The 16735-nt window shown below is 54.6% G+C and overlaps 1 protein-coding gene across 2 annotated transcripts; it reads left to right on the top strand.

The window, feature by feature from the left end:
* Positions 1-153: 153 nt before the first annotated feature.
* On the top strand, positions 154-8595 carry TXN2 (thioredoxin 2). 2 transcript variants are annotated; one of them, XM_082311384.1, is made up of 4 exons: positions 154-178; positions 890-1098; positions 2763-2886; positions 7886-8595. In XM_082311384.1, the coding sequence occupies exons 2-4, from the start codon at positions 890-892 to the stop codon at positions 8000-8002; spliced, it is 450 nt and encodes a 149-aa protein (XP_082167510.1). In that variant the 5' UTR covers positions 154-178; the 3' UTR covers positions 8003-8595. The 2 variants fall into 2 exon arrangements, with proteins under 2 accessions (XP_082167510.1, XP_082167509.1); XM_082311383.1 differs by lacking the exon at positions 154-178 and adding an exon at positions 183-237.
* Positions 8596-16735: the final 8140 nt, after the last annotated feature.

The following is a 16735-nucleotide window of genomic DNA, read 5'->3' as shown; positions in this document are numbered from 1 at the left end:
CCAGGGCTCGCCCCGCGTGACACGGCCCGCCCTCCCCTACGGGTCGGTGGGAAGGGGGTTGAAGGGCGGCCACGGCGGCCAGTCAGAGTTCGGCGCTTGGGGCGGCGGCCAATCGGCTGGGAGCGTGGCCGTTGCGTTATTCGCAGCCTTCCTGCGGCGGAGGCCAATCAGCGCGCGGGTGGGTGGGGCACTAAGCGGAAGTGCGGTTGGGCGTGGGTCACCTCCGGGCCCGGGAAGGTGCGGGGCGGGGGTTGCGGCCCGGGGGGTCCCGCGGGTTGGGGGGGCCCGGCCGTCCGATGGCGGCGGGGGAATGGGGCCCTCCTGGCTGGGGCGTGTCCCCCTCTGGGGCTGGAGGGGGGAGTCGGGCCCCCGTGGCTTGGTGGGGCGGGGGGGTGTCCTTCCCCAGCGGGTTGGGGGGCTGAGGGGGAGCCCCGTGGCTGGGGGGCCCTGTCCCACCGATGGGAGCTGCTGGGGCCCTCTGGCTGAAGGAGCCGTGCCCCGTAGTATCAGGGGCATGGGGGTCCCGTGGCCGGGGGGCTGCCCTATGGGTGGGAAAGAAGAGGCCCGGGGCGAGGGCTCTGCTCTGCAGGGCTGGGGGAAACGGGGGCCCCGCGCCTGGGGCGGCGGGCCCGGCCCCTTAGAAATGGGGAGGAAGCCGGGGTCTGTTGCTGGGGGCTCTGTGACGAGTGGGACCCCACGGCTGTGGGGCTGGAGCTGCAGGGGGGTGGCAAGGGCTGGGCGCAGGGGCAGTACGCGCTCCCGTGCGATACCCCGTAGGTTTCTGTCTCGGGCACCTGCTGGCTTGGGGGCTGCCCTGCCGAGGGGCCCTGCTGCAGTGGGACTGGCCGTGGGGTGCACCCACCCCACACACCTCCGCCTCTCCCCACAGATGGCCCAGAGGCTGGCGCTCCGGCGGCTGCTGTCCCTCACCCCCAGGACGCTGCCCCCACAGGGCCCCCTGGCACCGTGGGCACCCCCCGGCAGGGCCTTTGGCACCTCAGCTGGCTGCAGGAGCACCTTCAATGTGCAGGACGGCAGCGACTTCCAGGACCGGGTGGTGAACAACCCCAAACCCGTTGTGGTGGACTTCCATGCACAGTAAGTTCCCCCCCACAGCTCTTGCGCCCCTCTCTGCCATTGCAGGTGCTGATGTGTCCCTGCTGCTTTCCTGACACGGAGGCACTCTGGGCACATGAGGGAGGCCAGTGTGCCCGAGGGCTTCCCAAGCTGTGGAGCTGCCGACTGCCCTGCTGGGCATCTGGTGTTAAAAGGTGCTTCTGCCCTTACAGCGCCATCCATAGAGGTTTCACTTCTGGGGTTGCACCGCTGTAGGTGTAGCTACACCCTGCAGGAGTGTAAAACACAAGTGCCAGGAAGGCGTTCCCCAGGGCAGCCTGGCTGCACCTCCCAAGTGCTCGGGTGTCACCCTGGCCCCAGCGTTGCATCATCCTGTAAAAGACGCCTCAAGAAAAAGCTCTGATATCTCCCTTTTTTAGCTTCGTGGATTAAACGTCCTCTTAAAAACACTAAATGATGTTAACAGCCGTGGAAGAATGCTGCACTTGGTATAATCCTGCACCGTCATGTTGTGCCTTTCTGGTTTTCTTACACTACATGCTCTTGAGGCAGGGCTCTTGACAGCAAATGCGTTTATGTATTAATAACAGCCACGTGATACCAATGGCAGCACTTGTCATTGATAAAAATGTTGTCATCCTCTTGCCAGTAAAAATATTCCTAGATGTTATCTGCTGGATTAGCAATACTGATTATCTTTGTTTTCTCATGTATTTTCATAATCCCGCAGTGCTGTCATGTGAGCCTGTTGTGGCTGATTCTGGGCAAACACAGTATGAAACAGCCCGAAAGCTTCTGCTCTAAATAGACCGAACTGACAAAACAAAATTAATGTTAATTGGGATCATCCAGGGAGGAGAGGACAAATAATTGAAAGCGTGAAACCTGATACAGAGGGAGGCTGAGGAGGAACAAAGTTTACCAGAGCTTCAGTTTTAAAAGAAAAGGGCACTTAGAGCTTTAACTCTTATTTTCCTTGAACTGAGTAAGTTCATGCCATCCTAACTGGTGCAGTAAGAGGATGCAGGGGGTGTTTTCTGTGCATGGGGCCTGGCAACATCTGCTGTTGCCGCACCTGGGTCTGGAACAGGTGGTCTCTCTTTGAACAGACGTGATGCCTCTGCGAGTTTTGCAGCTAAAAGGGGAATTTCTGTAAACGCTGCAATGAGCGTGGAGGGGAAGTCTATGATCCGATGATTGGCATAAACCGATTTGAGTGTGGGCTGCAACCCCCGCACGCTCAGCAACTCTCCCTCTAGGGCAGCTCTGTGGCCAGCAGGGTCACAGCTCTGCACGTACGCGCCAGGGAGGACACAAAGCAGGGGAGGGATGAACGGCTGAGAAGAGCGGGCAGGAGGACCACCAAGGCTGGCAGAGCAGACTGTGGTGTGATTTGAAGTGACATCAGAAGCACCACGAATGCTGAATGGTGACCTCTTCCACTCAGCCCCTGCCCCCTTCCCCCCCCCCCCCCCCCCCCCCAAAAAAAAAAACAAAAAAAACGCCCTTTGACAGCTCCTTTGTGAGAGAAACGTTTTTCTAAGCCGTGGTTCAGGAATGGTGTTTCTAGGCTGGCTGTCGAATGGAACGGTGATGGTGGTAAAGGCACTGGCATACCAGCAAGCCTTCCACGGCTGCTGCTGCGCTTGCCCCCTCTAATGTCCCGTCTCCTCTTTCTCCATCAGGTGGTGTGGCCCCTGCAAGATCCTAGGCCCCAGGTTAGAGAAGGTGGTGGCCAAGCAGGAGGGGAAGGTGCTGATGGCCAAAGTGGACATTGACGATCACACAGACCTTGCTATTGAGTATGAGGTAGGAGCCGGAAGAGTGCGCGCATTCATTTGCTGACGGTGCAAAGAAGGTCCCTCCCTGGAGAGAGGTGTGCCTGCACGGCAGTGGTGTTGGTGGGGAGGGGAAGCCCAGTGCCTACAGGTTCCTGATCCCTCGGGTCACTCGTTAGTAGGTGGATTTCGCTGCTTGGCTCTCCTCCAGCTCTGCTGCTCATGCTCAGCATCCCCACCTCTAATTCTGCAGGCAGGTGTCCTCTAAGCCTTGCAGACATCTGTCGACATAAATGCTTGCCTGGCCTTGAGGAGCCTGCAGCATAAGCAGCATTTTACTGCGTGCATGGGCTGCTCAGGTGCAGGGCAGGAACGTGAAGTAACAAGCCCCAGTCTGCTCTACTCTTGAACGTGGTTCTTCCTGCGGCCACCCTGTCCTCTCTTTCCCTTCCTTGTTCAAGACTTCTTGCTGGGTGATAATGTCCCGTCCTTAGGCCACAGCACAATGAGACAGTGTGGGTTTTGTTTGGACAGGTTGGAGAACGCACACAGGCAACAGGAGCATGTGTCCCGCTCTTGGCAGGCACAGACCTTGGTGCTTACACTAGTGTTTTACACGCCTGTTGGGTGTGTTCCCTGTGCTGCCTTGCTCCCAGGAAGGAGCAAAGTGACTGGAGGAAGGCACGGCTTTGGTTTACATGATTTATATTTATTTTTTCCCTGTGTCAGTGATTAGGTAGTTTGAGAAACACAAAAACTCCTCTGACAACTGTGGTTGCCTCCGTTGTTTCTCCTTGTAAACAACAACTCAGGCTACAGAGTCGGGACATCCTGCTGCTGTGTTTTACAAGGAAGAAGGTGCTTAATTTTCACTCCTGTGTCATGCAGATGGAGCTGCTCCCCCTCTGCGGATGAAGTCCTGCTGCCAGGGCAGAGACTAGCACAGGAAGCTCCTCAAGTTACCCAGTAGAGTGTGAACGATCTCCTGAGCAAGCTGTTATTTTGTTGAGCCCAGAGGAGATGCTCTGTGCCGTTCCCACACCCTACCATGCCAGAAGGAGAAGGAAGTAGAAACAGCTTGTTCCCTCCCACTCTTTCCCAAGGAGATCTTTCTGCCTGTGCTGTGGTGGCGCGTCCACCCCACTGGTGCCCAGAAACATGACTTGCAGCTTCCACAAGCTGAGCGTGAGAGCCTCCGGTGCTCTCCTCGGTGGTGGCGTGCTCGCAGGTATGCCCCAGGCCAAGGAGGGTGGCTGCTGGCTCCTGAGCAGGGCTGCGTGTTGCGAGCCCGAAGGCTGCGTAGATTGAGGATGCTGGTGAGAAGTTGAAGAGGGTGAGGTTGTTTCTGTGGTCGTCAGAAAGTGCGTAAATCCTAGCAGATGCAGGCAAGGTGCTGGTAGTGCCCACCATAAGGAGGAGAGAATAGAGATTATTAGCTTAACTTTTGTATTGTTCCAAGCCTTCCAGTAGATCAAATTAGCTGGAATTACAAGAGGATAATCTCAGATGACTGGAAAACAACAAACAGAGTGTGTGCATGTGAAGAAAGGTCTTTAAACAGAGGCTGAAAGTTCCCGATTTGTGCAGGTTTTATGCCACACTGTGTGTGCTCTCCCACACGATGGTGAGTGAGCAGCTGCACAGCCTGCTGTGTACACGCGTTTGTCTGCAGGGTCCGCCTGTCTTGCAGCCCTGGTGGCAGAGATGCAGGCAGGATTGAGGCTGCAGGCAGGGGCCGGCTTCCAGCAATTCATTCTGGAGCCTCATATACAAACGTGATGAGGTTCTTGTTTTGCAGGAGGGCCTGGGGATCGTTGCTGCATCCTCCGGTCTCGGAGTGATGCGTGTATCTGGTCTTGACCGTTATCCCTGTGGCTAAAACCCCATCCCTAGGCAGTGTCTGTGAGTAGGATAGCTGCAGGTGGGTAGAGGTAACAGAGAATTTTTTTATTTGATCTTCATAGTTTGGGGCACCCTTTTCAAGGCAGAAGTTTGGTTCATGTGTGGAGCATGTGCTTGGTTTTGCTTCGTCTTCTGGGAAGTTGCCCCTTAAGGAGATGTGAGCATAAGGGCTGATGGGAAGACACCAAGTCGAGATCAAAGAGGGACCAAAGGTAGTGTTTGGGAGAGATCGGGAAAACCAAAGGTTGTATTTGGGAGGGATCAGGAAAGATTTATTTGTTTTAAAGCCATTCCATTGGGGATCAGATGTCTGCAAGCTGATAAAGTTTTTGTTTCGGGGGTTTTCAGCATCCATGTCACCCCCACAACTCCTCCACTAGCTGCCAGGAAGTCTCCTTCCATCCATGTTTATTCCCCTGCCCACGCGCGCAGCCCCAGCTTGCCGCCCGATTGCACAACGTCCGCTTCAGCAGCCTCCTTGGTGCAGGGGGGAGGCAGGGCCGGGAGGAGAGAGACCCCCTGGAAGAGCTGAGGAATGCCAGCGCATTCCTTCACAGGCGCTGCTGTCTGCCCTTGGCTCCCAGCCGTTCCAGCTTAGCACGGAGCAGGGACGCATTTCCTGCGACAAGAAACATCCCCGGCACTCTTCCCCGTCCGGTTATGCCCAGCGCAAAAGTCCTTTCTCTGGGGATTCCTCCTTTTATCTAACACCTTTCATCTGTGGTCGTGGCCTTTCTATGCTGCTCCAGCCCACTCCTGACCTCTCGCCCCGAGAGCAGAAAGGGAGCAGGAATACTTTTGTTTAATCTGCCGTCTCTTAGAATGCTTTAGATTCGTCTCTTGCCTTGGCCCGTTGCCTGCGCGCGTGGCCACTGGGAAAGGGCAGCCCCTTCTCCGGCCGCTGCGGGTGGGCAGCTCGGGAGAGCTTCTGGATACAGGGACGGTCGTTCATCAGCAGAGCTCGATGTTACACCTGTGTTATGCCTCATCCTGAAGGCTGGGTGAAATCCTTCCCCTGCTCTGTTGCGTGGCATCCGAGCTTGTATAAAAGCCCCCGTTTCAGATGGGAGAGAATTCCCTCGGTACGGCTGCTGCCAGGAATAGCCTGGATGGCCATGTTTATTTATCTGTGTGGTCAGTGCTGATCAAAAGCAGCCTGACTTTTTCTCTAGGAATGCTCTTGAGGAAGGAGGAGGGTTCGTTTAGGTTCAGTGCAGATGGGACCCAAAAAATGGGGGGGAGGGGGAAGGAAAAAAGGCTCCAACTTTGCATTCTAGAAATTCCCATGACATTTGCTTCTCAAGCAGCAAAAAAAGTACGTGCTCCGTTACCAGGCTGCCCTTGCTGCAGCTAGCAGGAAGGAAGCTGTCAAAAGCGTTGTGTTTTCTGGGTAGAGGCAAGTTGCTCAGTGCCCCTGGTTCTCACCCAGCTCTGCAGCTCCAGCCCCAGACCTGCCGCCCCTTGTCAGGGTTTGCTCACCAGCACGAAAAGGGGAAGAGATGGACGGATCGAGGCCGTCTGAAGCTCGTGGGTGCACTGGTCAGCACACCGAGCCCTGTAACTTGGTGCTAGCTGCTTCTCTGTAGTGCTTCGAAGAATCGCCCGTTCCTCACCCAGGCCGTAATAGCCCGATGCTTGCTGTCGCTGGTTGGGCATGCTGGGTTTTCGGATGGACCTGGGGTAACTCTGCTCGTTATTAACCCACTTTGCAAACCAGAGGGAGGCTCAGTGGAGCTTTGGCCTTCTCGGGGCGGGGGGGAGAGACCAGTTGAGTGCAGTGCCGGTACCGTCCTTTCTCACCCCTAAAATCACAAGGGAGCACGCTGGCGGCACCATCGCCACTGCTGGGGCCCGAGCCCTCCGGATCCGCTCCCGTCAGTCACTAGGAGGAGCTGAAGATCGCGCATTGCAGCAGCCCCGGCGCTCCCATCCCTTCAGAGGAGGCTGCGCAAGCCCTGAGGACAGACTGCAGGGAGCCACCCCGGACTGGCCAGCCGGGACCGGGTGGGAAGGGAAGCACAAAATGTCCCTTTCATCTCAGGCTCCCGATGGGAGACAAGCCAGCCCTCTGGCGGGTTTCCTGAGGAAGGATTTGCAGATTCTCGCTGGCAGCGGGGCTGGCAGCGCACGCGGGAAGGCCCCGCAGGCTGGCAGGGAGGCAGCAGGCGAGATAAGGACAGGATGTGTTTGGGGGGGGAGGCTTTGCAGAGATAAAGGTACCGAAGCTGTGGGATCAGAAACACGACCAGATCTCTCCGCCGCCACAGCTCTCCGAGCTCTTGCTCTTTCTCTTGATCGTGTCCCCGGGGTCTCTTCTGTCACCGATCAGCCGGCAAGTCCCTGGGGAGCATTGTCATTTCCACTGCTGTTCTCTTGGATAATTCCCAGAAAACATTCTTCTGGGCTAAAAAAGCAGTGCCCGGAGCAGTGCAGCTGCCTGCTGGCTCTGGTCGGAGAGACTTTTTCACTTCTTACCTAATCATCAGGGATCTGCAGTGGACAGCCACTGGTGTGTGACCAGCCAAAACTCCCTGAAAACAGGAGCAGAAAAGGAAAGATGGGTCAGAGGGCATTGTCATTACCGTGGTAGGATGGAGCAGGAAATCTGCCTGTGCGGTGATGGGTGGGGGACCCTTCTCCAGCTCCAGTCCTGTCTGGAGAAGAACATGGGTCCAGTCTGATACCTCCCTGGCCATAAAATGTCCAAAGGTTGTCATGTCTGAGAGGTGTCCTGGTAAAAGACTGGGTTTGTTTGCTTATGATAGAGCAAAAGGGAAGAAGAAGAGGAATTTGTACTGGAGAGGGGGGGAAAGCTTTGCCTTGTTATTTTTATATTAGCTTTGGGTTTGTCTTTAAAATTTTGGATCTTATTTAAACTCAAAAAGCTGCTCAGCCTTGACTTAGGCAGCGCAACATAAGTCGGTGCAGAGACGAGGCCACAAGGAGAGGAGGAACGTGGAGCTCAGCTGACCTGTGTGTTGTGAGCGGACGTGTTACCCTTGAGCCCTGTATGCTCAGATCCCTTGTAGCCATGTCGTCTTCTGCAGAGCTCTGTTTGGGGCCCGGGCGCAGCTGGGCTTCCATACAGCCTCCACTCACCTGTGTCTCCCTGTTTCTCTTGCCCCCAGGTGTCAGCAGTGCCAACCGTGCTGGCTATGAAGAACGGAGATGTCGTGGATAAGTTTGTGGGGATAAAGGACGAGGATCAGCTGGAGGCATTCCTCAAGAAACTCATCGGAGCCTGAAGTAAAAGGGTGGCTGTACCTCTTCCTCTGGACACATCCACATTGTGCATTCCTTGCCTGGGAGAGCTGAGGGGCACGTGAACTGCCTGCCTTGTACAACCTGGGGTTTTCTTCTGGTTTGGGGTTTTTAGAAGATGGACAGTGTTGTAACCCTTCCCTCCCGCTCCCCCTTCTCTCGAGCAGCAGTAGTTGTAAAGGGCGCTGTGGAGCAGGGCTGCTTATTCTCAAAATGGGGAATGTGGCTGGAATTAGGAGCCTGTGTTTATCAGCAAAGAGCTGACGTGCAGAGCTGCTGCTGCTGAGTTAAGAGGAGGAATGTTTTTCTCTTTGCCTAGCATCTGATAGCCCAGAGCAGAGGGCAGCTGCTCCCTGCAAGATGTCACTACATACCTGCCCTGGGTGGGTTTGTTTAAAGCTGAGAATGCCTCTGCCTTGTCTGTGAAACCTGTCTCTTTGTCCCTCTGTTCTCGTGTTGCTGGGACAGGTACAACTCCACAAATCCATGGGCTCCCATCATAATTTTATAAGAGAAAATAGAAGTATTTTATGGATCTCCTTTTGTAGGTCTGTAATAAAGAAAACTTTATCGGTCACTGCTGTCTAGCTGGAGAATAAAACTTGATTCTCAGAAATCACAGGGAAGTCCCTTGTCTGTCCAGAGAGGTGAGAGGGAGCATCAGCAGCACAGTGGCTGGTTTCTAACGATGGGTTGGGAGAGCACAGGTCACGACTTGATCCCTACTAAAAGGTAATGTGTCGAAAAATAAACAAGTGGATTACTTTCGCCGGGCTTTCAGAGCTGCTTCTAGGACCCCCTTTGGGTGCTGCTGGATCCAGGACGCCAGAAGAAGGACTCGCCTCCTGTGCACAGAGGAACAGCAGCTCGTTGCACACAAGGAACCTGAGCTGTGCTTGCTCCCCCCATGCTTTTCTCACTCCTTTTCTGCCCGAGGAGCCCGAGAGCCTCCCTCTCCCTTGCGTGAATGATTAAATCTGCCCATGCAGGTAAGCCCTGCCAAAAGGGCTTTAATTGCCCTGACCTTTAGACTACGGGAGGCAGTTGTGTGCTCGCATTGCGAGCAGCCTTCAGCCCTTCCCCTCTTCTTCCTCCTCCCCGTATACACCTGTTTCCAGTCAACCTAGCTTCTAAGTGCTCCCAGCCTCCTCCTGCGCTTGTAGGCAGAGTACGGCACCAGGGCTGATGCCTACTGTAATGCTTAATTCCAGTTTGCTTATCTAAGCTGCATGAGAACATTGTAAGTGCTTAATAATCATGTACAAGCTGCTTTTTTTTTTTTTTTCTTCCCCAGCTTCTGTTTCCTTCAATCACTCTTAACTCTGCTTTGGCTCTGCTCCATTTCACCTCCCTGGCATAGGTTGTTACAAGCAGCAAGGCATTTTTTTTCTGCACCTTTGCAATAACAATTTATGACCTTTGAAGGAGCAGGGGAGTGGTGATCCAAGTCCTGAGTGTCCTGCTGCAACCACAGTGCTGCAGGCACTACTGCTTCCACCTGCTTCTATCACCCCTGGGGCCTGGGCAGCAGCACAAGGTGGTGCTGGTCCCCCGAGATGGGCGCCTCCCCATCCGTGCTGGGCTGATCTCACCCCCGGCCTGCTGCTAGAGGTGATGTCACTTGGATGTAATATGGTAAAGGACTCTTGGTCAGTTATGATCAGTAAAAAACGGCATTTTATTTTATTTGGGAGACCACAGAAGCTTTGCTGCTCATGTCCTGCTTGTGTTTCAGGCTGGGCAATTTGCCCTGCAGTTTCAGTGTTCCTGCTCTGTAAACACTTCTAGTAAAGACCGTCTCCATTTTCCTGCATGAGCAGGAAAAGTAAGGGAACAGCGTCACATACCCAACAATAGCCAACTTTCATGCTTCACCATCCTACAGAACAGGAAAAAACACAGTGACTTTGCATTGTGTAATTAAGGGGCAATATAAATTAGCTATTTTATCACTTCCTTCTAAGGAAAAGTGGAGCTAAGGTGCTATTCAGCTATTAAAGCATACATGCTTTAAGGTATGTTATGTGAAAGCCACAACTGTTTCTTTGAGATAAATGCTGACGACCCACATACACGGTGCCCTGTGGAAATCCTTCAGAAACAGCGTAACGGGTGGAGAGGCGCAGGAGGGTTTTGGGGGCACCTTGAGATTCCCCGAGCGCTTTGCACAGTTTTCACCACAGGACAGGACTCGAGGTGTGAGGATGTCTTCTCTGGTAGGATGTTAATTCAGCTCCCTGTTTGCTGACTGCTGGAGGAGGCTTCAGGGATTCCCACAGCTGCTGTTAATAACAGAGGTGCAAGTGGGAAGCACTACCAGTGGTGTATTTATGTAGTGGTGAAAAGAGGGGTTGCACAGCAATTTTCATGCCACCTGAATGTGATGTTGGTCTTTCCCGAGAGAAGAGAGCTGAAGCAATAGGTAATTGCTCAGCAGTAGGTGCTTTTTCCATGTCAGCTGTGAAAATGTTTCCTCTCTGCTCACTCCAGCAAGGATGCAGTTGGTCTTCCCTTTTGGAGTTAAAACACATGGATTACTCCTCTGATCTGTTAAGCATTTGCTCTCTCCCGCCCACGTTACAGCATCTTTCTCGGCTCCTCATGTTCCTGGTTGCTATCTTAAGAGGGCATGGCAGTCCGTGCCTTCCCAAGGGGAGAAAAGCTCAGCTAAACCCGCTTCTCCCTCCCCAGCTGTCTTCTGAACCCAGTGCCGAGCTCCACCCCAGAGGTGCCTCTGCCCTCAGTCTTGTCCGAGTGCCTGATCCCAGGCAAGCGGAGGTTTTCCATGTGTTTCTGTGGGCTTTACACTTGCATCAAACCCTAATGCAGCTGCTCCTTTCCCCGAGATGTTTGTGCCTGACCACTAAACTCCATGTTATCCTCCACTTGCAAATGCCTGCAAGGAGGGAGAGCTGTGTTACCTTCTCTGCTAGGAGAGCTACACCGAGAGCAGCTTCAAGTGCTGGTAGAGGACGGAAAATTCAGGTTGCCTGGTTTGCAGCACACAGGGGGCTGTGTATACGTGGTCCCCTACAGCTTTGAAGGCGATAGTTTTGGCCACGTTTGGCTCCAATGAGGTCTGGCCTCAGCAGCCCAGCCACCCAGCACGGACAGTAAATGCTTTGCTTTATCAATATATTATATGATTCCTCCTGTGCAAAGAACAAAACAAAGACCAGCTCCATGTCAACAGGGAAATGGCCGCCACTAACGCTGCCCTAGGCAGTGTCTTTCAGCAGCCCGGCCGGGCTCTTTGCCCTAACAGTTTGTTCATCACTTTGAGCTTTCCCTCCCGCAATTTTTATCAACTAAGTAATTATAGGATTCAGACAGAATTGGTAATTAAACTCTCCAACTCTGCAAGGCTGCTAGCAGCAGTGTTAAGCTCAGCATTGTTCAAAAGTGTTGCTGAATTGCGTTAGGTCCTTGCTGTGAGTTTCTGCCTGCTGCAAGTTAAAGAATAACAGCTTGCACAGCTGCAATACCCTAAGCAATAAAAAGATAAGATAAAACTACCACAGGCTTGACTTCCAGACCAAAACCAAACTAGATCACCTGTTACATGGTCACGTCCTTGTTTACCTGCCCCTGCAACCCACCCAGGCTCAAGTCCATCACCACACACAGGCGCCTTCCTGCCACTCTTCTCAAGGACGCAGGGTGCACTTGTGAGCTTTATGGCTTCCCTGCCTGTGCAGCTTTGTAACTTCAGCAACACTTTCCCTCTTAAAACCTTTCTCAGGCAAAAAATGGAGGCTGCAACTCACAGCGAGAATGGTAGCCAGGGGCTGGGCGTGATGCCAGGCGGGGCTGGTGTGCTGAGCCATGCCTGGTTGTTTTTTCCCCGAGGTGCATCCTACCATCCAGGGAAGGATGGAGGCAGGAGCAGCAGGGGAAACCCCGAATTTCTTACACCCAGAGGAGCCAAAAGGGTGGACAACAGAGAACTCTGGGGAGAGCTTGAAAATGTGGCACCCCACATCCCAGTGGGGATGGAGTGCGGAGAAACCCTGTGGCTGCCTTCCTGGTGGCCAGGGGTCCCTGCTGGGTGGTGAGATGGGGAGACCGGTCCCACGCGGAGAGGCCAGACCAGAGCTGCTTGTCCCCCGTGGGTGGAGGAGAGCTGGCAGCTGCAGGCAATAGGGCAGCACCCAACCTCCTGCCTGCCCGCATCTTCCCAGGCCCTTGTAATCCAAACAGTTGCAATAAAAATGCACTAAAATTGATTGTTTTTTCCCCACGGCCTGCAGCTTCTGTGGAGAAATGTCCCTGTGCGCATATGTATGTGTTCATTCACTCACACGCTCTTGTTCTCTGTTGTGGAGAGTGGTAGGAGCTTCTGGGGCTCACAGATGTCCCTAGCACCTGTAGCTGGTGAGGGAAGAGGACAGGAGCCAACCTACTTGCTCTCCCGCTCAGGGGAAGGCTGAGCTCCTGGTACCCTTCTCGGCACATGCTACTCATCCCTCTGCTGCTGAAGGCACCCTGGCTCCATCTCCCCTCTGAGCAGAGGAGTGGTTGAGCAATACTGAAAAACAGGAAATTTTTGCAGCGAGAGTCCTCAGAAACACCCACTTCAAGTTGTCCAGAGGGTACAAAATGCACCAGAGATTTCGGTGGTTTCCAGAGATGATGGTGACCTCTGGCCACCCGCGCGGCTGCAACTCCTCCATGCTGGTCCCACACAGCTGGCAGCGAGAGGGTGTTTGTCCCAGCCGGCTCTGCATGCACGTAGCTTCACGGCTTCAGGATGGAGAGGAGCTGCATCGCCTGAGGTTGGTTTCTTGCTCCATCATGAGGCAATAACACTTCCCCACGGGGCCCATCGCCGCGGGCGCAGGCAGCTCCTTTCCTCGCAGGCGGCTTTAACCGCAGGGCCGTGCCACGTTGCAGCCAGCAGGTAACAAATGCCCTGGGTCTGGCTAGCACAGCGGCTGTGATGGAGACGGAGCGCCGTACTGCGTGCAAGCTCCGGCACGCCCGCCGGTATTTATATAACATTGTTTGGCTTTAATCTGGCTTTTTAAGTAAATTGTCAAAGCCCTTTCTGTTCACGAGGAACCTTTTTCATTTTTTTTTGACTGCAAGTTTCGTCTTTCAAAGCTCGGCTAGTTTTGAGTGATGCCGAAAAAGCCCATTTGCAGTGGCTTTTTGTTCTGTGCCGGTATTGTTCAGGCAAAAGTGGTTGTTTTCTTTTCGTCCTGGCATAGTTCAGGAGTGACTGCATGGTCTGAGCTCAAACTTTCTAAAAATACTCACCCGTGAGGAAAGATCCAGCATGGCAGTGTTAATACCCAGAGATTAACGCCTTGGAAAGGTGTGGTGGTCTGAAAAGAAGCCGGTGGCAGCATCATGCCGACTCTTTGGGCACTGCAGGCCCTGGAGCTGCAAGGCGCGGCAGGCAGAGAGGACCTGCGGAGCGCTGTGGGTCTCTCTGGGCCACCCAGACCCAGGCATGGGGGAAGTTCACATAGCATGGGCAGAACCAGCCCAGGGGAAATACCGTCTGCGGGGAGGCTATCGGGTGACTCAGAAGTCATAAAGAAAAGAACTACTTCTTGCTGCTTGGAGAAGCAAGGCTGAAGGATGAGCCTGCTCGGCACGAGAGGCTGGTCGTTGTAACCACATCCTCTTGTCGGAGTGTGAGACGGGCGGCTCTGGGGGAAGGGAGGATGGCAGGGACTGAGCAGAGCAGACATCAGGCATATGACAAATTGCAGGAAAGCATGTGGGAGCCCCTTTTTGTCCTTCCACTGGCTGATTGCAGGAAGCTCCCCAGGTGACGGCTTTAGCAGCTGCTGGGACAGGAGACCTTATTGTTCTGCGCTCGTGTTTACAGCTGTGCCAGTTTTTGGCAGGAAGCTACAAGACAAAACCCTCGTGTTCTTCTTTCTCGCTTGCCGGGTTTGCTCTCAAGGGGCTGATCCTTCAGCTTAGCTCTTTCAGCTTATCTCGCCACCTGAGGAGGTCCAGCTTCCCCTTCCCAGCCGGACCAGGTCCCATGGGCTTTGCCCTAAGATCCTGGCGGGAGCATGGAGACTTTTCACAGAGCTTGGACAATATTAAAGGTTGCTGCTGTCACGCCTGCCACTGCATTTCTAATGCTAAACTATGTGGTCGCCCAGCACACCAACCCCCTTGTACCTGTCTGGGCCCTGTTTAGTTCCCGTTCCCCTTTGCCTGGCCTTGGGCTCAAGTTCTGTTCTCAGTTTGGGTTTTCTCGGTGACGCTCAGAGGAAGCACGTTTGGGGTTTTCTTAATCTGTCTGGCATTGCACAGGAAGGCAGAAGCTGGCAGCACCCTTGAGATGAAAGGATGCGGGAACATGAGTGACCCGTCACTGCTGGTCTCACTGGAGCCTGCAGCACAGAAACGGGCAGCATGCGGCTGTGCCTGCAAGCAGGCTCCTTAGGTTGCTGTCATCTCCCTGTTTGCGGCTCCGCCGTGATGCTTTGCCTCCCTGTGACACTGTGCCCAACCCGTGGTGGCCAGCAGCACATGGCTGACCCAAGGGAACGGTTTCTAGCCTTGTTTCCAGCCTGCAGCTGGGGGCACGGCAGCTGAGCTCTGCCAGTGTTAAATTCTGAGCCTTGTTCCCCTGCCTCCTTTTTCCTTCCCTTCATGCGGTTTTATACCGAGGCCGGGAATGACGGTCACGTCCCCTACGAGGAATCAACAGGCTGTGGCATTTCCGGCGAGGGCGGCCACGTGTTGGAGGCTGCCGGCAGCAAATCCCCCTGCCACGGGGCTGATGGGGCAGGCAGGTTGGTGTGTCACCGGCTTTGCTAAAGGGTGTCAGCTGGGGTTTGGCATGGATTGGATGTGCCTGGTGTTGTAATCTCACCTGGAGAACACCTGGCTGCAGTTCAGCCCCCGCCACGCTTGCCTGCGCCCGTGATCTCATGGGATTTTGCAAGCGCTGGCAGGGCACAGCCAGCCCACGGTGGGGGAGCTGCAGGGAAGGCGCAGAGCCCGGGGTGATTCAGCCAGGGAGCCTCTCTCCCAGCTGAGTCAGGCTTTAATCCAGCGTCTCCGCGCCCTGCTGCAGTGGGAGATATGTCTACAAATTGCAGGAGCCCCCACAAACTGGGTCTCCCCAGCACTGCTGCCCCTTTGCCTCCCCAGCCCAGCATCATGGCCAAAACTGGCTCCTGCTGTGGCTGCTTCCTCTTTGCGGTGCTGCTGCGCACAAACAGCTGCATCGTGTCGGCCCGGCAGGCTGCGCCGCCCTGATAAATGACCCGACTCCCAAGAGCGGGGACGGAGCTGCCAATGTACAGCTCCCTAGACTGAGGGGAGGGCAGCGGGTGGCCCAGCCGTGCTCTGGGGACCTCACCATGCATCTCATCTGTGCCTCCCACCAACATCGTGTCTCCCGGTGTCTTCTCTTGCCACACATACAGCAGTATGGGTAGTGCCCAGGGTGTTTAAATCCGTAACCCCTACTTTGCAGAAAGGACCAACGGGCTCTCCCCGGGCAATGGGCTTGGGGGGTGACTGGCGGCGCCGTTGGCACTTTGGAAAGCCGTGGCCGATTCCTTGGAAAAAGAGTCCACAGAGGCTGAGCACCTGCAAATGGTGCCCACGCAAAGATGAAGGAGGGGCAGCCTCCAGTCATCGCCCACAGGCACCTATCAGCAGCCCCACGAGCTCAGTCTGGGGGCACCAGGAAACGAAATGCCACCTAACGGGGCATTCTCCTGCCCCGTTTCTGCCCCGGCCTCCACCAGCTCTGCCCTCTCCCGCGCTGGGGCAGGGGGATGGGACTGGAAGGCCCTCATTATTTGGGTCTTGCTAATTAGACGGGAATGTTATCTCCAGCCCAGATGTCAGCTCTGACCTCCCTCTAACCTTCTTCTGGAAATCAAAACAGATGCAACTCTGTTTGTTTTAAAATAATAAAAATAAGCATTTGGGGTGAAGCAGGAAAACCTGGCCCTGGAGGTACAGCTGGGGAGGGAGGAGGGCACGCAACCAGATAAGCCTGGTGAGATATGCCAGGCTGCAGAGCTGGGAGGGACAGGCCACCCTACCCTGGGCAGAGAGCAAAGTCCCATGGCTTACGGTGGCTGTGCACGTATTTTGGGCCCTCTAACCTATATCCAGCAGTGGTGGTGGCGCAGACATGACTTCCCATCCCATCCCAGCTGGGACCAGTATGACCAGAGGCGGAACTGATGGGGAAAGTCAGCTGAGTTTGTATTTTACCTCCCTGCCTTGCTTTAGGATTTACCAAAGAGTCTCAAAAGGAGATGCTGACCCCTGGAAGAGCTCTGCCTTTCAAACCTGATCTGATTGCCTTTTGCCCATGCCACCTAAGGGAGTCCCCAAATCATTTCGGACTAAAGGGAGCGGGGTGACATGAACAGTTGGTGATTCTTGTCCTTGGTTTGTAGTAAAAACTTGGTTTATTGCATTTCTGTAATAATCTTCTATAGCTGGGGAGCAAACTTTGCCTGGATGTGAACTGGGCCAGTCCTTTGAGCACCTCACCCTACATTAACCCAGGTATACATCTCTGTTCCCCATAGCAGATGACATTGCTTCGCTTCCTCTTTGTAAGCCCACAGCTCCGGCCTGGAGCTGAACACCGAGGAGGTCTTTACCCAGCATCCCTTGTCCTTCTGTGTCAGACATCCAGGCACCCTGGGCTGCAGCACCAAAGCTCTTAACGACAGAGGTCTGATGGCACTTCTTGCTGCAAAATGAGGAGCGGA

The sequence above is a fragment of the Platalea leucorodia genome, assembly GCF_965183815.1.
Source record: "Platalea leucorodia genome assembly, chromosome: 4".
NCBI lineage: Eukaryota > Metazoa > Chordata > Aves > Pelecaniformes > Threskiornithidae > Platalea > Platalea leucorodia.
This window is presented reverse-complemented; position numbering and strand designations above follow the sequence as displayed.